We start from the raw sequence: 21,776 nt of genomic DNA, 5'->3' as shown, positions 1-21,776 counted from the left end.
CAACTTTATGCAAATGAGGAACGGGAGACGTGACGGTCCGTTTCACAAATTGCACCGCCCACGCTACCAGAATGCTCTGCACGGCTGCTTACATAGACCATGAATGGGAAGCGTGGAAAAGGACGGAGGCTGTGGACACATACCTTAAGGGAAAGAGGAGCACTGGATTTATAACACAAGACAAAACGAGAGCGTCATTACGAAACAGAACACACCATAACACACAATCATTGTTTTATGTCCATTATCTTGTTTTCATAATCGTTTGAAGCCATAATCCTAATTGAAACTGAAATTTGATTAATTGCAGAGCACATCTGCAACAGCTTTACAAACAGTTCTAAACTTAAGAAAGAAAGAACTGCCAAAGTAAAGTAAAAATAAAGACATACTAATATGTTAGTTTGTTGTTATTTTATTGAGCTATGAATTTAAAATTGCTTTTCATTGAGCCTCCAATCAGTTGGTGGTAAGATGAATTAAAACCTCATTTGTTTTAATCACTTCTCGACACATGCACGAACACGGCCATCGGTAATATACATTCACTCACCGGCCACTTTATTAGGTACACCTTGCTAGTACCGGGTGGTCTTCATCTGCTTCAAGGTTGGACGTGTTGTGCGTTCAGAGATGGTATTCTGCATACCTTGGTTGTAACGAGTGGTTATTTGAGTTACTGTTGCCTGCCCTGCGCCCGGTTCTGCTCCAGGTTTCTTCCCAGTAATCGGGGAGTTTTTCCTGGCCACAGTGCGCTTGGTGGATCCTGTTGGGTCTCAAAACTATGGTGTACGGTCATAGACCTGCTCTACATATAAAGCGTCTTGAGAAAACTTCTGTTGTGATTTGACGCTATACAAAAATAAATTGATTTGATTTGATTTGATTTGATTTCTATCATCTCCAACCACTCTGCCCATTCTCCTCTGACCTCTGACATCAACAAGGCATTTCCATCCACACAACCCCCGCTCACTGGATCTGTTCTCTTGTTGGGACCATTCTCTGTAAACCCTAGAGATGGTTGTGCGTGAAAATCCCAGTAGATCAGCAGTTTAATACTCAGACCAGCCCGTCTGGCACCAACAACCATGCCACGTTCAAAGTCACTTAAATCCCCTTTCTTCCCCATTCTGATGCTCGGTTTGAACTTCAGCAAGTCGTCTTCACCACGTCTAGATGACGTAATGCATTGAGTTGCTGCCATGTGATTGGCTGATTAGCTATTTGTGTTAACAGGCAATTGAACAGGTGTGCCTAATAAAGTGGCCGGTGAGTGTATTTTCTACTGTTTATCACAAACTCTTTTATGGTTTCCTCCAAATCTACTCTGAAAACATCGGAGCAAATGTTCGATTCGCCGTCTAATATCATAAAACTGTTAATATTCTAAATCTACACAGTTGATTTCTCGCCTCAAAACCTTTCAGAAGTGAATTTCAGTGATTAAATTAGCTACGAAAAATGTATAAAAACAAGCCGTTTTTGGCTTCTGTTGTTGTTGTTGTAACCGTAGCCTGTAGCGTTCCAGCGCTTTGCATTGTGGGATACAGTAGGCAATACTTCATACTACATTTTGGCCAAATAAGTTCGACTACTAGTATAGTATTAGGTTTCAAATACAGCCTATGTCATCCCTGCAGCGCTCTATTTGAAGAATTTACATCACAATAAGCACAAATACCAACGTTCTGTTGCAGAGTTCAAAGGGTTAATCTACATATTAGCGTTTCACACTTGAATTTATTTGCTTATTATTTTTTCACTAAGCAGTTTTAGTTAAGATTCTGTGTTCGTGCCGGTTGTTAATTTAAAAATGTTGCCTTGAAACGAGAGAACTCCATTAGCTGTGAAGCCAAAACAAAATTAACATTAAAGCCACAACTCACACACACACACACACACACACACACACACACACATGAACATGAGACTCATCGCTCAGCTGCAGCCCAGAGGTTGATGTTGGTGGTTAAATACCTAATTTAACTTTTTACTCTGGCAGCGGCCCCTTTACCGTAGACTAATTATTATTAGCCTCTATAAGCCGCCAGCAAATGTCAGCCCCGTTTCTCCTGCCAAGTCCTCTGAAGGTGAACCCAAAGTTTTTTTTTTTCTTCCTTTTTCACGCCTCCTATTCTGAGCCTGTCGTCCTCGCCATTGTCGGCGGTTCGTCTGAGCAGGAAACGGAGCCGAAGGTTTTAGATGTGAAAGCCTTTTGCATTATTTATGTGTGGTATTTAGAGTCTGACGGAGGAGAGTGGATGCAGGGACAGGTAGGTGGAGGGGTGGAGGGTGGAGGGTGGAGGGGTGGAGGGTATAGAGCGTCTTTAGGTGAGAGCCGTGTTAATTAAGCGTTCGGGGCGTCGCTCCGTTTTAATGTTTGGTTTTGACGTTGTATAGTTGGAGGAAAACAAAGCGCTTGCGTTTGTTCCCGTCGGGTAATTATCAGTTTAATGAGTTTGTTTGAGATGTCTGAAGAGCAACACCAACACAGAGCTCAACGAAACCGGCCAGCGGAGCCTCAGCTGTGACTAATTAGTTACAAACATCACACATTCAGTTTTTCTGTGGATTCTCCTCTGCAGAGCTGCTCACAGTATATCACAGTCTATCGCCGAGGTCCAGTCAGATCATCGGACAGGTTGGGAACTAACCAACGGTTCATCCAGATGATCTAAACCACTTGATTTAGTTGACATGTTCCGATACCTGAACTTACGGTATCAGCCGATACCGAGTACTGATCCGATACGTGATGATAGTATATGTCAGGGGTCAGCAACCTGCGTCTCTTCAGCTCCTCTCCAGTGGCTCCCTGTGGATTCTTTAAAAATGGAAATGAATAACTGTTTTTTGTTTACATTTTCATTTTTATTTATCATTGTTGTAGGTCTATGGTACGACGGTACGACGGAGTATTAGGGCCACATTGAGGGAAAAAAATAAATCTGAGATTTAGAGAATAAAGTCATAATATTACGAGAAAAAAGTCGTAATATTATAAAATAGTAATTTTACGTTTTATTTTATTTTATTCTCGTAATGTTACGACTTTTTTCTCGTAATATTCTGACTTTATTCTGTAAATCTCAGATGTTTTTCCCTCAATGTGGCCCTAATACTCCGTAGTACATTGTCTCTTTGGCCCTCACTGCATTAGACTTATATACTATATACTTAGACTATAAACTGTTACCTTCATCTCAATGATCAAATGTTTTGCGGCTCCAGACTGATTTTTTTTTATGTTTTTTTGCCTTGCTGACCCGTGGTATAAGAGAAGGCGTATAAATAGCACGACATTACGAGGACATTCTGGGTGTCATGAGGACACATTTTAGGCTTTTTGTGTGTCATTTGTACGCCACGTAGAAAAACTACGGTAACGGCCTCACTTAGATTTAGGCAACAAAACCACTTAGTTTTAGGAAAAGCATCATGGTTGGGCTTAAAGTAAGTACGTACGCTAATGCCGGGTACACGCTACCCGAGAATCAAGCTGATTTTGGGTCCAATTGACAATCGTCAGCAAAGCCCTGATTTTTTTCTGAGTAACGTGACGTCATATCTGTTCTGTATCCGTCAACCAAAACAAACCGTAGCGAGCCGAAACGAGAGAGCAGAAAACGTTGGAGGGTCAGCGTGGATCCGACCTGCACCCTCACATGTTAAATCCAGCGTGGTAAACACTACACATCCAGTAAAGGATGGAAACACTTTGGGTTTCACACATTGACAGGAAAAGCAGAGCTAGACATCACGGCTAAAGCTGCATGCTAACTCTGTCACGGACAGGAAACGTTATCGTATGGCGGTAACCTGGTGGTGGAGCCGGCCGTCGCTCTCGTCTCCGTGGTCAAATGGGCCGACGCTACGACTATAGAGCACCCAGATACTGACATTTATGTTCTCTGCATTGAAACGGCCCCGATGGAGCTGACCATGGAGGGATAAAGAGAACGGAGCTGACGGGAGAGCTAGAGACCACCTTGGAGAAGTTAGAGGAAGTAGTAACTACATCCGCTTTTCAAAATAAGATGTTAACCAAGGGAACTGTATATACAAAATACATCTAAGGAAATAAGATTGATTGGATTATATTCACCAGAAGTATAAAACATTACATGTCCCTTATAAATTAAAAAGAAAATACCACTAATCTGTGAGGGAAATGTCTTTATTCTTTGATTTCTGGGTTGCTGGATAATCAATAATTCCTGACAATGATCCTGATATATTTGACTTCAGGACATCTCTGACTACATACATGCTGAAAATTAAACATTTTTACTGGATTCATTTAGATATTCTCCAAAGTAAAAGTCCCTAGAAGAGTATGATTCAACTTTTCCCCATGGTCTAGAGTTAGTGTGTTAGTGTGAGCTCTACCTGTCTGTCTTTAGGACCTTTAGGTAAAAGGTGTTTTGAGCTGCCAGACGGTTGGCGCTCTGGGCTCCAGATTCACAGCTTGAACTCCAACAAACCAACTTTCCACCAAATCTTGTGCAGTAACTTTTTGAGATATTCCGCTGACTAACAGACGGAAAGAAAGAAAACCTCGTGGGTGGACTGGATGAATCATTCTGTAAATAGTTTACACAACTAATCAATCTGAGACTGACATGTTCATTAAAAAACATGCACCATTTATCACCTTTTAATGTAACTTCTCCTTCTTAACAACAGAGCAGCGTTTCTATTTTTACCCTGCCCAGCGTGTCACCGGAGTGTTTCTCTCCTGTCGGTGCTGCCAGCCATTCGCCGTTTCCACATTTATCTGCCAGTTAACTTTATCACAAGGAAATTGGCAGAGTGCGACGGCTAGAAGTGTCTCTCCCCTCCACTCCGTCTCAATAGAAGAGACACTCATCAGTCCACGCTCATGAAGCCACTGAGTCACACTCACAGGGGACTTTATTTATAGCCTGTGCCAAGAAAATCTCTATTTCTACTTGTCTGCTCAAACTTCTTCTTCCCCATTTCCTTCTTTTTATTAGTTCCCTCATCAGGTTTGCATACAATTTCTGGATAATAAAAAAGTTCTGGGACATTTAAATGAGTTTAAAGGACCAATAAGTCATATATTTACTGTAATAAATCATAAAATGACAACATAGTGTCACGGCAGTTCGTGAAATAATCACAAAATTGAATCTATTTGATTCGTGTACATGGACGTGAATTTACCTTTTTGTTTTCATGAAGCTCAGCACGACTTGCGACAACCTATATTTTGTGCTTTTTCTTACGAATGTCCAGCAACACGTGATGCTGCTCCAGTCTTTTCAAAATAAAACCACTTAATTAGGTTTAGGAATAGATCGACTTATTTAGGTTTAGACAACAAAACTACTTAGTTAGGTTTAGGAAAAGATCAACCTGGTTAGGATTAGGTAACAAAACTACTTGGTTAGGTCTAGGCTACAAAACTACTTAGTTAGGTTTAGGCAACCAAACTACTTAGTTAGGTTTAGGCTACAAAACTACTTACTTAGCTTTAGGAAAAGATCGGCTTGATTAGGTTTAGGCAACAAAACTCCTTAGTTAGGGTAAGGGAAAACATCATAGTTGGGCTTAAAATAAGTCAGTAAACAAAGTAAAACATGTACAAAACAACTATGGAAAACACGTCTCAAACGTCAACAAAACACGTGACACACGTCACTAATGTAACTTACAAAACAAAACGCCGGTCAACAACGGCCTCGAACACGAGTCTCCTGGTTAAAAGTCCGGTGTTTATGTGGTCTTTCTCTCATATTTAAACTCCGTCACTAACTCTTACCGTAGCATTCATACGCTGATGCGTTTACACTGCTTTCAGTACAGGATACACGGCGTACAAAAGACACGCGGAAATGAAGAAAGGCGTACTTATTGCACGCTAAACGCCTTGCACATTATCGTGGCATTTATACGCCCTTTTCGTGCGAACGGGCTGTAATGTTAGTTAATTTATTAAATGTTTTAAACTAACATTCTGGCCAGATCTTGCACCTTTTAAAGAGTTTGGAACAAAATGGAGACGAGATTACCCTTTAATTTCCTGTAACATGTGCCCAACTCAACACTTCTGAAATGGGCTTTTACCAACTAAAAGTTATCTGAGTGAACGCTACCAGTAATCTGTATCTCCTCTGTTAGATTCCCCCCTGAAGCGTTTGTTGTCCTTCTTCACTTGTGATTTCACACATTATCAGTTAGTTCACAGATGGCCGATGACGTGTCGGCTCCTCTTCTAACAGACGGACCTTCATCAGTCCACAGTGAAGTCTTTGTTTTCCTATGTTTGAGAAGCTCGGACCCAAAATCAGACGCTCTTTAAATCACCAAAAGGAATCAGAATTCAAAGAAAAAGTGTGAAACACAAGCAGTATGATGCGCTTTCATTAAGACACATAAAATTACCAAGAATCCAATTTATTAATATTATTATTATTATTATTATTATTATTATTATTGGAAGTAGTAGCTTGACAACATAATTTTTTGCCAAAGATATGCTACTATAAAATTAGCGCTTTCAGTTTATTAAAATATTTAATCGGGATTAATCGCAAATTAGTTGCACATTTTTTATTTGTTCAAAATGTACCTTAAAGGGAGAGTTGTCAAATATTTTATACTCTTATCATTAAATAAACCTTTTTTTTGCCATGCTGGCTTCCATGGAAATATGAGCCAATTGGTGGGACGGTCTGTTGTTCCACCACTTTGGTCCAACAAACACAGGGTTTCAGCCAGGCGACCGATGTTTTGTAAGTTAGGTTAGTGACGTTTGTAAAGTGTTTTCCACACTAATGTAACGTTGTTGATGGATAGAGTACTTTATTAATCCCAGTGGGAAATTATACCATGATAGCAAAAAGATAGAGTGCAAAAAACTATACAATACTGAGCAAGATACAAAATTTACACTACGACAATAGCTTAACAAAAAGAGAGGGTTTTTACATATATATATATTTTAGGACTGTCAATCGATTAAAATAGTGAATCACGATTAATCGAAAATTAATCACACATTTTTTATCTATTCAAAATGTACTTTGAAGGGAGATTTGTCACGTATTTAATACTCTTATCAACATTGGAGAGGACAAATATGCTGCTTTATGCAAATGTATGAATATATCTATTACTGAAAATCAATTAACAACACAAAACAATGACAGATATTGTCCAGAAAACCTCACAGGTACTGCATTTAGCATAAAACAATATGCTCAGATCCCCCTTTTGAAAATTCGCCAAAATTTAGCGCAAGTTTGGAGCTTATTATTTATCCTCCTTCACAAGAAGCTAGTATGACATGATTACTTTAAAACTGAGCCCGCTACAACATAAAAATCACTAGTTGGGTTAATGCGTTAAAGAAATTAGTGGCGTTAAATTTGCGTGAACGCGTTAACTTTAATATAAAATGATTTAAGAGGTGCTGGATTATTTACACAATATTATCATATACGTATTATTAACATGATATCAATGTATAATTTCTAAAATACCACAGTTATCATCAGTACCGGTATATAGCGACACCTTTAATCTGGATCATTTTCAGCATTTTTAACTTGAAAAAGAAAAATGATTTTAAATTTTTCAAATTTAAAAATATTTCTTGAATTTGCATTTCACTTGAACAGAAGACGAAGCCTTTCACGTGAAGAGGATGAGTGCTTTAAGTAAAGCGTGGGTCATTACGGCTGGAGCTGAGGTTTCATCACATATATATATATATATATATATATATATATATATATATATATATATATATATATATATATATATATATATATATATATATATATATATATATATATATATACTGGAAAAAGAAACTTCGGAAACTTCGGTGCAACAATCAGCATAGCGTTCTCCGCGTCGTCTCCATACTTTGACCCTGCCATCCATCTTTGGCAGACAGAACCTGGACTCATCACTGAACATGACATTCCCCCACATGTTCAGGTTCCATTGTCTGTGTTGGAGACACCAGCGCCAACAGGCCTGACGGTGAAGGGCAGTCATTGCAGGCTTCCTGGTAGCCTTATGAGAATACACTGTTTACCATTGGCAGAGCATTTTGGCAAATTTTTCTTGGGCACTCCCCACATAACCAGCTGTGCTGCTCATCCCACAAATACATGATCCTTACAAGTTGGACATCATTGTGAAGGTAAATAAACAGGCTTTCCAACGATGTAAAATAAAATGACCATTAGCATTGTAACAACAGAGAAATAATCCACCAAACACAAGTTTCCGAACTTTGTTTTTCCAGTATATATATATAGACTAATCAAAAAGCAACCAGCTTCATGCCTCAGCGATGCCTCGCGTTAAAGCAGTTTGGATGTTCTACAATGAGAAAATGAGAGCGAGTGATACAAACACCAGCACAATGTGTTTTACCTCCCCGAGGCCATTTTAAAGAGCTCAATAAAAGAAACACAAGAGGCATTAAAACGTTCCGTGAAAAGAGCTGGTTTTACTCATCCATGCATACTGACTACACAACGAGTGGTAAAGAGTAAAACCCATTTACACAGACATCGCCACTTTGGTTAAGTTGATCATTACCCATCCACTCTTTATATTAGAGCAGAAGCACACGGAGCATTTGGAAACATTGAAGTCAATTAAACAAATCCTCCTCTTCTTTTAACGTGTCAAACACTCATTTCCTGAAAGTTCGAATGGAGGCTGCGAGATGTCTGAAGCTTCACCGAGCACGGAGGTGAAAACTTGTGAGGTCGTGAAACCACAAGTTTTTCTAACAGGAAAAAGCAACACTTTTAATTTTGACAGCTAGCGAGGTTGACTTTTCTGTTTCTTTGAATTTAAATAGCGCCGTTCATTTTCTTCTTATACAAAGTTCCCTGCAATCAAACAACCCATGGCATGTTGTCCGAGGCCCTGCCTGTACCTCTACATGCCATTGCTTCATTTCCTGTATCCCCATCAAAAGGGACATCTCTGCACCTCCCTCTCGTCAGCGGGTGACGGTTTTGTCAAGAGAAAGTACGCAGGAAGTTAACAACTCTCAGAAATCCTGGCATCTGCAGTTTATCAGAGCGCTGCCTCGTGAGTCCTGACTCAGGTAACGATGACGAAGACCTTCCCGGCATGTTAACGGTTAGACGGGGAGTTTTTTTCCCCTCAACAATCATCAAAGATCTCTCCAGCTGCGACTGGACGGCCTCGAGGCTCACAGGGAGGAGACGTTTAATGTATATTTACTGCAGAGAGCTTCATCTACAGTCATTGAATTTTTGAATCCATTGGTACCGACCATATCATACTAGCTTGTCACGAAGGAGTCTACAAAGGGGTCCCTTGACCTCTGACCTCCAGATGTGTGAATGTAAATGGGTTCTATGGGTACCCACGAGTCTCCCCTTTACAGACATGCCCACTTTATGATAATCACATGCAGTTTGGGGGAAAGTCATAGTCAAGTCAGCACACTGAAACATTTTTTATATTTATTTATTTATCTATATATTTATTTATTTTTTATCTGTTCCATTTTTTCTTTTACATTTTCATTTTTTTTTTACTTTTTTTTTAACATATTTTTTATTTTACACTCTTATTTTATATGTATTTTTGATTTTACATTTTTTTATATGTATTCATTTTCCTTTCAATTTTTATTTTCTGTATGTATTTATTTATTTTTTATATTTATTTATTTATTTATCTATCCATATATTGTGTTATATATAAGTAAGCACATATACTACATATACATTATACATACGTACCTGTGAGGGTTTCTGGACAATATCTGTCATTGTTTTGTGTTGTTAATTGATTTACAATAATAAATATATACATACATTTGCATAAAGCAGCATATTTGTCCACTCCCATGTTGATAAGGGTATTAAATACTAGACAAATCTCCCTTTAAGGTTCATTTAGAACAGATAAAAAAAGCGATTAAATATTATAATCGATTGACAGCCCTAGTACGGAAACAACGTAACATAAGTGCAGAAACGTAACGTAACAGCGGTTTCCTGGTTGAAAGTCCTGTGTTTGTTGGACCAAAACGACCGACCGACCCACCAATCGGCTAATATTTCCATGGAAGCTAGCATGGCAAAAAGAAAAGGTCTTTTTTAATCTGTATTTTTGTGTTGGGTATTTTATATATATTTTGTTTTTGACCGAATTAAACCAAACTAAATCCGTTCAGGGGCCCCCCACACGACCCCCACACGACGCCCACACAACGCCCACGCTCAAATCGTGACCAGACTTCCCCCTCGGCACATCATAAACACAAAAGCCAGTAATTAGTCCCCACCCTCTACAGCGTCTAGCGCCTGGATTCCCCCCCCTCCATCCCTCTGCTGCAGCAACACAGCAACACGTTTGGGAAGCCACTCTCCTGTTCGCCAGCTGCCGGCGTTACCTCCTTCCATCTGAGCCATTAGCCCTGGAAAAAAAGGTTAGGTACAAAATGGGAGGAAATTACCAGGTAGAGCGGCGGGGGGGGTTTTCAGTCACCAATGCCGAACTGTACAGAGGCAATTTGTTGCAGTGGACAATGATAGGGGTTAGCGAGGGCGCTGCTCGAGCACAGCTGACTGCGAGGAGAGACCTCTCCAGAGGACGCTTGTTTTGGAGGGAGGAAATTATAGGCAGGACAAAAAGGGGGGTGTCTCTTTATAATGGTTTATTATCGTTCTCACCGTCGCTTCCAGTTCGGCGTTATTTTCACTCTGAGTCACTGGAAACGTCCTGCGTGTCTTTGTGTTCTCCGCGCCATTTCAGACCTCCAGTTTTTGTCTCGCCATTGTTGAGAGGTGAAAGGTCGATTAGTAACAACGCCGCCACTCGCACCTCTGATTTTAGATATTTAATTATCAATTCAGGCTGTCAGAGGGGATTTACAGCAGTTTACATTTACTGATATATCAGAGCCGTGGTCGGGGCCGTAGATTCTAACGTACTGATATTTCAGAGCCGTGGTCGGGGCCATAGATTCTAACTCACTGATATTTCAGAGCCGTGGTCGGGGCCATAGATTCTAACGTACTGATATTTCAGAGCCGTGGTCGGGGCCATAGATTCTAACGTACTGATATTTCAGAGCCGTGGTCGGGGCCGTAGATTCTAACGTACTGATATTTCAGAGCCGTGGTCAGGGCCATAGATTCTAATGATGGCGTTGCCCTTCATCCACCCCTCAAATCGCCTACTGGCCCTACGACTAGTGACACTAATGAACGTTTCCCTCATCTCCCTGTCCTCTCTCTAGTTTGTGAAGTTTGCCAACATTGAGGAGGACACGCCGTCTTACCACCGCCGCTACGACTTCTTCGTGTCCCAGTTCAGCGCCATGTGCCACTCTACTCACGAAGAGACCGAGACCAGAACCAGGTAAGAAGACAGAGACACTTCTCACATGAGACGTGTCTTTTTTAGCCTTTTTAGACTAAACTCTTAGAAGTAACTAAGTACATCCTCTTCTATTTATATTTAGATATTTACTGCCGTCATTTGAGTTAAAGAAAGTTGTTTCTTGCACTAATATCCTCCTGACTTGACTACTGAAAGTCATCGTACTTCCCAGACGGGTATTTCTTGTGTCCGACTGGTGCAGAATGCATCCGGAGAGAAAACGGCGAGTGTCGACTGTTTCCCAGATTCTTTCATTATCTTCATTTTTAAAAGCAAAACTAATCTAAATATAGTTCCAGAAGTGAGGCGGGTCCGCGACAGTGTGATGGATTGTTTAATTTCACTCTTTGGGCTCCCCCCCTGGAGCAGTTGTTAGCGCCGTTCACATTCATGAGAAAACAGCTGATTGATCATTGATACCGCAAATAGCTTCTCTGATTAGTTCTCTTCATGGGGTCGAATTGAGTCGGAGAAATCAGCTGCTTCAGTTAACCCTCAGTTAACCCTCTGAGACCCACAATAGGCCTGTTTTAGTCTTCTTTAGGCGGGTACAGGGGGTCTTTAGGGGGAGATAGCAGGTCAACACTTCATTTTACAGGTCTGCAAATTTCATGGTAATTAGGTGAAAATTAGCAAGTAACCTATGTGATGTTTCTTTGGAATTACTGCCAAATTACCCCAATATTTACATCAAAATTTATTAAAAAATGCTTTGTTTGGCTGTCTTGACTTGTGACTTGACTCTGGACTTTTATTATTATTATTTTATAGCTATTATAAACCTGATTTAATTATTATATTCTGCCATTTCCCAATAGCTGGTAATTTATTTAATACATTTCCAGGAAAAGAATACAAAGTTAATATGCTTTATTTCCATGTCTGCTGATAAATAGATAATAATTATCAAATCATTTCTTTGAAATTTCCATAACACTTCCTTTTTACAGGTTTGCAAATTTTATGGTAATTAGGTGATAATTAGCAAGTAACCTATTTGAAATTTCTGTGGAATTATTGCCAAATTACCCCAATATTTACTTGTAATTTGTAATTAATTTACAAAATGTATCAAAATGTACTTTATTATAAACATTATTTAACCGTTATATGCTAAAATAGCTTATCGTCTACACAAATGTAACCTGGTTATTTGCTAAATATCATCTATTTATCAGCAGACATGGAAATAAAGCAATTAACTATGTATTCTTTTCCTGGAAATGTATTAAATACATTACCAGCTATTGGGAAATAGCGGAATATAATTATTAAATAATGTTTATAATAACGTAATCTGGCAGTAATTCCAAAGAATTTTCAAATAGGTTAATTGCTAATTATCACCTAATTAGCATGCAATTTGGCGGACCTGTAAAATGAAGCGTTACCGATTATTATTATGAAGACGTTTTACAGTCTGAGTCAGAAACAACCCCCCTCTTTTAATGCAGTGATGGATCGTACCATCCGCTCATCCAGCTGGGGGGAGGGGCTGTAACACAATCACCCCCCACCAGCGCAGGTCTCATCCCACTTGAATCCTATGAATACAGAATTAAATATATCTCCTCCTGATAGCCATATTTCATGGATCTTCTCCCTCCCACTGAGAGCTCACACAACACCACCGCGGGAGAGCCTCGCTGCACTCGGATTGAAGTGCGGGCGTTTTCAAAGACGCATTGATGATGAAACGAAGAAGACAACTTGGCTTATGATGTGAAAAGCTGAAGTGATTTACAAAAAAAGGGGGTGTTTACCTGCCTGAAATGTCTTATTGTGAAAAGGAAATCCCTTTTTTATCGCTGTAGGGTCTCGTTTTTGTTGTTCTGGCATCTTTTCTATTAGTAATAAAAACAATACTTGACTTGAGTTAATAGCATGAGATCAGGGAAAACAAAGTCAAACAACAAGATGCATCCATTCTTTGAGGAAATGAAAGCAGATGGAGCCAGCACCGATCTGAGGCCGAGGGAAGAGGATCATTTGAGAGTAATGGGTAGTGCGCGGCAATCTTTAGAGACATAAAACAGCAAATCCACAAGAACTTGAGGGGAATAACGAGGCTGTTTATAGGTGGAAAAACATTCCAGGAAACCCAACGCAACATCTTCAGTGAAAAGAACCAAGTAGAGCCTGAAAGTTTCGGGATGTAAACAAATACGTTATTTTGATTGATTGTTTTTTCCGGTCATAACTCCGTCCATCGGTTAGATACAATATTAGAAACATCAGTATAATATAACATAGTCACAAGCCTCTCTCAAGGTTCCACGGTGGAGAGGAGGTTGTGTTGCTCTGGTTCTACCTGTTTGGCATGGAGAGGAGGTCGTGTTGCTCTGGCTCTATCTATCTGGCATGGAGAGGAGGTCGTGTTGCTCTGGCTTTATCTATCTGGCATGGAGAGGAGGTCGTGTTGCTCTGGCTTTATCTATCTGGCGTGGAGAGGAGGTCATGTTGCTCTGGCTCTATCTATCTGGCATGGAGAGGAGGTCGTGTTGCTCTGGCTTTATCTATTTGTTAGTGGAGAGGAGGTTGTGTTGCTCTGGCTCTATCTATTTGTGCGTGGAGAGGAGGTCATGTTGCTCTGGCTCTACCTGTTTGGTGTTTAATCGATTGGCAGCCCTAATTGATAGATAATTGTATTGAATTGCACTGAATCGAGAGCTACCGGGTGTATTCTTTGGCGGAAATGCGGAAAATAAAAGATGTTTGTGAATAGAGAGAGCTCTCTATTATCGCCAGGCAATGAATGAACAGCCAAATAATAATAATAGTAATAGAGTAATTGATCATATGAACAAAATACCAACATGTTTTATTATTCACCTGCTATGTGAAACAATTTAAGGAAAAAATGAGCCTGTTTTAGGGAGCAGGATGTCAGACAAACACACTTTCTTCATTATTTTGAAGGCAGAGAAACTCTCTCTCTCTCTCTCTCTCTCTCTCTCTCTCTCTCTCTCTCTCTCTCTCTCTCTCTCTCTCTCTCTCAGTCTGTCCGTCTGTCTGTCTGTCTGTCTGCCAGTCTGCCAGCCGCATTGTTAGGCTGGTAAAAATAGCTTGGCAACGGCAGCGAGGCTCAGGTGAGGCTGTGACACCGCATAGCACTTTCCAAGACGCCTTCTCCCTCTAATACAGACGAGCAGCGTATATTAAAACAATACCTGAAGACTTCTCTCTCAGTCATCGTGAGAATAACTTCCCTCCTCCAGTATTACTGCAGTTATTTACAACAATGTGACTGCAGCAGCTGAGACCTGCATAGAAATCTCCATTTATATATATGTGTGTGTGTGAGTGCTGGTGTTGATTGGGGGTGTGTGGTACGGTGAGAGCCTGGGGATGCTGGGATTATTTTCGAGTTGGCTTGATACCTCTCCGCTGTTAACAGTATGACTTCTCACTTTGCTTTTTTTTCTCCTGTATTTCATTATAACATTCGGCGGCGGCGGCGGCGTCTCGCTGTAGGTGGAGAGGAATTCCCAAATAGATTTTTCTCTGGCGGTTATTGGATTAGGCCTAAGGCGAGGTCACCCGCACTGCTTTTCATATTATTGCTCATACGGCTGTTTGTGTCAGAAAAACCGAGAGGAGAGACAGAAATAGTAGATGGTGCAGTCGGACTCAGGCTGAGCTCTGCAGACCCTGTCGACTCCAGGCTTTTTCTGTCTGGCACATTGGAGAGACTGGAGTGTGTGTGTGTGTGTGTGTGTGTGTGTGTGTGTGTGTGTGTGTGTGTGTGTGTGTGTGTGTGTGTGTGTGTGTGTGTGTGTGTGTGTTTTAATATATTATGTAGTGCTGGAAATGATATTAAAATATTATTAAGATGAGTTTCTTTGGAGTTGGAAGTTGAAGTTGAGAGAGAGAGACAGTGAGTCATCCCTGCAGAGAAACTCTCAAAAGTACAATGACGGGTGAATTCACACTGATACAGAAGAAGCAGACGGGACACAAATCCCAGTCTCCACTTCCTGTTTGTACGCACACCAAACCAAACCAAACCAAACCAAACCAAACCAACCACCACCTGAATACTTTTTAGAGGCAGTATAAGTTCGACATTACTTCATGTCAGAACACAGCATCAAATCGATCAGATTACCAGTGCTGTCTTCATGCTTCAGTGGATAGTGACACTTGCGTGAGCACAGCTTTTCAAGACAGCAATAACCCTGTTTGAACAAACAACCAGTCTGGCTTCTTTTCCAATTAGGACAGTTTCTTTTTGTGTTTTTTCTTTGCTTTATGTTTGGACATTATTGTGCCATTCATACTAGGGCTGCAACTAATGATGATGATAATAATAATAATAATAATAATAATAATAATAATAATAATTATTATTATTATTATTATTATTATATTTTATACTTTTTAATGATTTAATCGATTATTTGTTGGAGCCCTAATTTCTTATCTAATTTTTTTACTTTTTTAATTTATTTATTTATTCATTTATTCATTTGTTTATTTATTTTATTTTTTATATTTTTTTACTTTTTTTCTTTTGAATTGATTCAAATATTTAATCACAATGAATTGCATGATTGTCCAAGTTAATTGCAATTATTCGCAAATTAATAAATTCCTATTTTTTATCTCTTCAAAATGTACCTCAAAGGTTTTATTGATAACATTTTTATGTAAACGAATATTTTTTTAAGAAAAAAGTGCCGAATAAAAGTATATCTTTTCCTGAAAAAAATATGATTTGATTATTATTAATAATAATAATAATAATAATAATACAAATTGTTATTATTATTATATTTAAAAAATTAAATTATTTAATCGATTATTTGTTGCAGCCGTAATTTTCTTTTTTGTTTTTTTACTTTTTATTTATTTATTTAGAATTTTTTTTTACTTTTCTTTCTTTAATTAACTTTTTTTTTATTTTACAATTACTACATTTCTTGCAGCCCTAATGCATACAACTATACCCAACCTGCACAGGCTTACAAGACACATTATTACACATTATTCATTGTCTCCAACAAAAGTCAAAACTATATATACTATTCTGTACTATACTATACTATACTATACTATACTACATTATATTGTACTATACTGGAGAAATCAGAGCTGGCTCTCTAACAGCACCATGTGTCCGTGTCAGGATCCGCGTGGCCGGGATCAAAGGTCTGCAGGGCGTGGTGAGGAAAACGGTGAACGACGAGCTGCAGGCCATCATCTGGGAGCCTCAGCACATGGACAAGCTGATCCCGTCCATGCTGTTCAACATGCAGGACAGCGACGACCTGGACAGGTACTGCACACTCACACACACACACACACACACACACACACAATACACGAGTATAGTTCAAATAAGGTTGTGACAAACTTAACTCAACTGTTATATTGAACAATGAGAGGAAAGAAAACAAAGTCCTGTCCTTGACTTTCACCCGATCATAACTCAAGTTTTCTTCTCTTCTGCATCTTTTATTTGATGTCTCTTATCGTACAGTATGTGAGCGGTGTTGAGGTGTTGTGGGGACAGGAGGAGATTTATTACCGTACGGTCTCGTTTCTTCTCCTCTTTACTGTCACTCTGAGTTAACGTGGAGAGTTCAGGAACAGAAGGTGTTCAAGGTTAATGCAGCCAAAGCACAACAATATGAAATATGAGAGACGCTCGGCTCGTATACGCATCGTTTTCTTTAAGTGATAGAGCCGTTTATACGGTAATCTACCTGTCAGGCTCCACCAACAAGCAGTAACCTCCACCAACAAGCAGTAACCTCCACCAACAAGCAGTAACCTCCACCAACAAGCAGTGACCTCCACCAACAAGCAGTAACCTCCACCAGCAAGCAGTAACCTCCACCAACAAGCAGTGACCTCCACCAACAAGCAGTAACCTCCACCAGCAAGCAGTAACCTCCACCAACAAGCAGTGACCTCCACCAACAAGCAGTAACCTCCACCAACAAGCAGTGACCTCCACCAACAAGCAGTGACCTCCACCAACAAGCAGTGACCTCCACCAACAAGCAGTGACCTCCACCAACAAGCAGTGACCTCCACCAACTCAGAAACATGGACTTTATTTAAACGTTGTTATTCAACAGAGAAAGTCCCGATGAGGTCAGAAACCTCTAAAAGTTTGAGACTAAACAACAAAAACTGACCTCCTCTCCTCTCCTGTCCTCTCCTGTCCTCTCCTCTCCTCTCCTCTCCTCTCCTCTCCTCTCCTCTCCTCTCCTCTCCTCCGGGTGGTTTCCATGTGAACAAAAAGCTATTTTTGGACTCTGTATTTTTTTCTTTTTTGTGTCCCTCCTTGTGTTTTTTCTCCTGCTTGCTCTTCTCTTCCTAAAGCAACATCCATAACCCCTTAATTCATCACAGGTGGATGAATGATGTGATTCGACCCGGTTAGATTTTACTACACCTTAACCGGGGCGTGTTTAGGGGGTTTGGCGCTCCTTCAGTTTGACTTTAGAAAACAAAAAGGTATTTACCAAATCAGAATAAAAGTACAAAAGTTCATTGTGGTGTAAAGTGATAAAGTGATAACACGATATTAACGTGTCAAAAATCAGAGGTGTAATATAAACATTAAATATTGGCTCTCTTTCCTCCCTTTTTAACTGTGGATTTGCATAACAGGCCTCTGTTTGATGAGAAGTGTCACACCGTGCATCAAAAGAAATCACCTTGAGATCAACCTCCACCGACCGTGGACGTTATTAGCACATGAAAAAGGGGGATTTTCCTTTTAAACGTTGCCAGAGCTGCCTGCGAGCTCTCCTTTGTACTCGGTTTGAACTGAATTAAGTTCAGATCAGTTTGACTTATGAGCCCAGCGGGACCCGTAACGATACAAAGACATGTCGTTCAGCGAGACGCAAACCTGGCTCACCATGCAGACCAGCAAGATGTGTCCTTTGCCTTTCATAATGGTCATTTCATTTCATTATAAATGTCAGTTATATTTATTTTAGACAGAGAAAGGTTAAGAAACGTGTGATAATTTGTAAATAATAGTAATAATCCACAATTAAAACCCCGTACTATATGAATTCATGGAGCTCTCCAAGTCACTGCATGTTCTACAACACCGTCCGGCACATATTTCAGAATAAAAGCCTCGTGTTAACAAATGAAGGAATTCTGTCCACAGAAAAAAAAAACGCTTGATGGCTTTTTATTTGAAATGAAAACAGGAAATGTTGATTTAAAAATAAGTCTTTACTTTTTTTCATCTCCGTAACATATTCTACAGATACAGACACTGAAACTGTAGTAATGTAGCTGGTATGATGTCAATATACAGTCAATAGATCACTTTTACTGTCTGTTGTTGCTGTGAACCGCGCGGCTCGCATCAAACATAGGCAAGACCTCGAATCTCTAGAAGAGACGCAGCTGACAAGCAGCCGAGTCTGGCTTCTCTAACCTGTTAACAGGGACGCCGAAACGCACTGCTGACGTTCCCAGTGTGGACGAGGCTTTATGCTGATGGAAACACACACTGAATGTGTCGTAAAACCAAAATTCGAGTTTTAGAGTTGGTGCTAAATGATGAATTAAAAATATTTCCCCGACACGCTGTTCAGTCCAGCAGCTCTCTGAATAGAAACATCCTGTGAATGGCAGGTGGAAATTAGTTCTGTTGACGTAGGCCACAGTTTTTCTACCCATTCAGAGGCTGACGATGACAACATCGCTGCCGTCCAGCAGCCTCCTGTCAAACAAAATGTCCATCAGCAGAGTCGGGGTTGGTCATTTTCATAGTGTGACTCAGCGCTCACCACAAAAACACAGTTAGATGTCGGCCCTCTGAGGGAAGAAATGCTCTGGAGGAAAAGCCCTGTTTTGTTGTTTTTTGGGGGGTGGTTCCCCGAACACAATTTCGCTTCAGATAATGTTTTTCCCCCAAACACAGTCTTGGTCAGTCCCCCCCCCCCCCCCCCACGGCGGCATGTCGTGGGGCTTTCTAATCGAGCCTCAGCGGACCCGGTGAGGAAGCCGCGGTCAAGGGCGTTTGATTCTGTTAATTGCTTCTCAGGGAGGGCGGACGTGGGCGGCGTGCAGAAACCAGAGGTGGAGGTTCAGAGAACGAAGAAAGGCTCTCCTTGTTCCACAATTAAATGCTTGCTTGTGTTGTTCGACAGCACACACACACACACACACACACACACACACACACACACACACACACACACACACTGTGTTGTTGGAAAGAAAGAGAGGGGTGCAACAAAGATTCTCTGACTGGGTTTAACCCGGGATCTCTGAAAGATGGTTGTTCTCTCAGGCACCTCCGGTCGTGTCTAAAAGGTAACCCACTAGTTGCGAAACTCTTGCGAGATGGTTAAGGTTAGGCATTGACCTTGAATGGTTGAGGTTAGGCTTTGACCTCGGATAGTTAAGGTTAGGTATTGATTTCGAAATGTTAAGGTTATGCATTAACCTTGAATGGTTGAGGTTAGACGTTGACCTCTAATAGTTAAGGATAGGCATTGACATCTAATGGTTAATGTTAGGCATTGACATCTAATAGTTAATGTTATGCATTGACCTCTAATTGTTGAGGTTAGGCATTGACCTTGAATAATTAAGGTTAGGCATTGAGCTCTAATGGTTGAGGTTAGGCATTGAACTCTAATAGTTAAGGTTAGGCATTGACCTCTAATGGTTAAGGTTAGGCATTGACCTCTAATAGTTAAGGTTAGGCATTGACCTCTAGTAGTTAAGGTTAAGAATTGACCATGAATGGTTGACATTAGGCATTGATCTTGAATATTTAAGGTGAGACATTGACCTTGAATGGTTAAGGTTAGGCTTTGACCTTGAATGTTTGATGTTAGGCATTGAACTCTAATAGTTAAGGTTAGGCATTGACCTCTATTGGTTAAGGTTAGGCATTGACCTTGAATGGTTAAGGTTAGGCTTTCACCTTGAATGTTTGATGTTAGGCATTGAACTCTTAATAGTTAAGGTTAGGCATTGGCCTCTGTTAGTTAAGGTTAGGCATTGACCTTGAATGGTTGAGGTTAGGCATTGACCTTGAATATTTAAGGTTAAACATTGACCTTGAATGGTTAAGGTTGGGCATTGACCTTGAATGGTTAAGGTTAGGCATTGACCTTGAAAATTTAAGGTAAGACATTGACCTTAAATGGTTAAGGTTAGGCATTGACCTTGAATGGTTAAGGTTAGGCATTGACGTTGAATGGTTAGGTTAGGCATTGGCCTTGAATGGTTAAGGTTAGGCATTGACGTTGAATGGATAAGGTTTGGTATTGACCTTGAATGGTTAAGGTTAGGCATTGATGTTGAATGGTTAGGTTAGGCATTGGCCTTGAATGGTTAAGGTTAGGCATTGACCTCCAATAGTCAAGGTTAGGCATTGACCTTGAAAGGTTAATGTTGGGCATTGACCTCCAATGGTTAAGTTAAGGATAGGTCGTTGGGCAACCTTCTAGACACAACCGGCAACTGCCTGTCTTCTACTTTGTCAGTGATCAAACTAAACAGCCAATCAGACATCAGGATCAGTATTCAAAGTGACCAATCAAAGGAGCTCTGGAGACGTCAGTCGTTAATCTCCGCAGTAAATTCAGGTTTTTAATTCGGTCCATCTTTATCTGTCAAAGCACCAAATACTTGTAGTTCTCTTGTATTATTCTGTGTTTAGTCTTATTGAGTTTCTGTTTTTTTTGTCCTGGCAGTGAAGCACTTTACTAGTAATTTACTTTTGAAAACTCTCTATTATTAATATTTAATCACCACCGCTGCCAAATATCCAAGGCCACCATTACATTAAATTGGACATTTTCTACATATGCCGAGCATCATTTCCTTTGATTCATTATAATGTGGTAAATGGAGCCTGCAGGAAGAATGTAAATGAAGTGACTGCCTGGTTGAACCGTGTTCTTTAGTCCTCAGGATGACTTTAACACTTTAGAACTCTTTTCTCATCGGAAACAATCTACAGCATTAATAAGTTATTTTCTGGCCACTTCATTAAACAACACCAATCCACCTTCTGTTACAGGAGAGATTTTCACTTCTTTCTTTATCTCTGGTGTCCCTGTTTCTAACAAGCAATAAGCATTTCATTTCCCCTGAACCGCCTGTGTGGGCCGACAGTAATTGCATTGTTTCCCTCCGGAGACCCGGCTGCCTACGGTCCATCTGCGACCGGGCTTATTGCCGCGGAAGTGATTTACTATTGCATTATTTTATCAATATGACGCATAACGGGAGGCCTTCTTCTGTCCTGCTGCCAGGACTGTGGATTCTTGACAAAATAGCAGGAAATGACAAACTTGTGCACGAGACGTTTTATTTCATGTACGTGGAGCTGCAGGATCAGCAAGGTTGTCCAA

General features: G+C 40.2%; 1 protein-coding gene across 3 annotated transcripts in view; it reads left to right on the top strand.

Annotated features, from left to right (window-relative positions):
- efr3a (EFR3 homolog A (S. cerevisiae)) overlaps positions 1-21,776 on the top strand; it is a 127,610-nt gene that overhangs the window by 61,947 nt on the left and 43,887 nt on the right. For all 3 annotated transcript variants that reach the window (XM_074649979.1, XM_074649978.1, XM_074649980.1), the window contains 2 exons: positions 11,279-11,400; positions 16,550-16,699. In XM_074649979.1, coding sequence (XP_074506080.1) covers positions 11,279-11,400; positions 16,550-16,699 — 272 coding nt within the window. The remainder of the gene's footprint in view (positions 1-11,278; positions 11,401-16,549; positions 16,700-21,776) is intronic.

The sequence above is a fragment of the Sebastes fasciatus genome, chromosome 11 (genome assembly GCF_043250625.1).
Source record: "Sebastes fasciatus isolate fSebFas1 chromosome 11, fSebFas1.pri, whole genome shotgun sequence".
NCBI classification, from domain to species: Eukaryota; Metazoa; Chordata; class Actinopteri; order Perciformes; family Sebastidae; genus Sebastes; species Sebastes fasciatus.
Note: the sequence above shows the minus strand (reverse complement) of the source record. Positions and strands in the feature narration are given on the sequence as shown.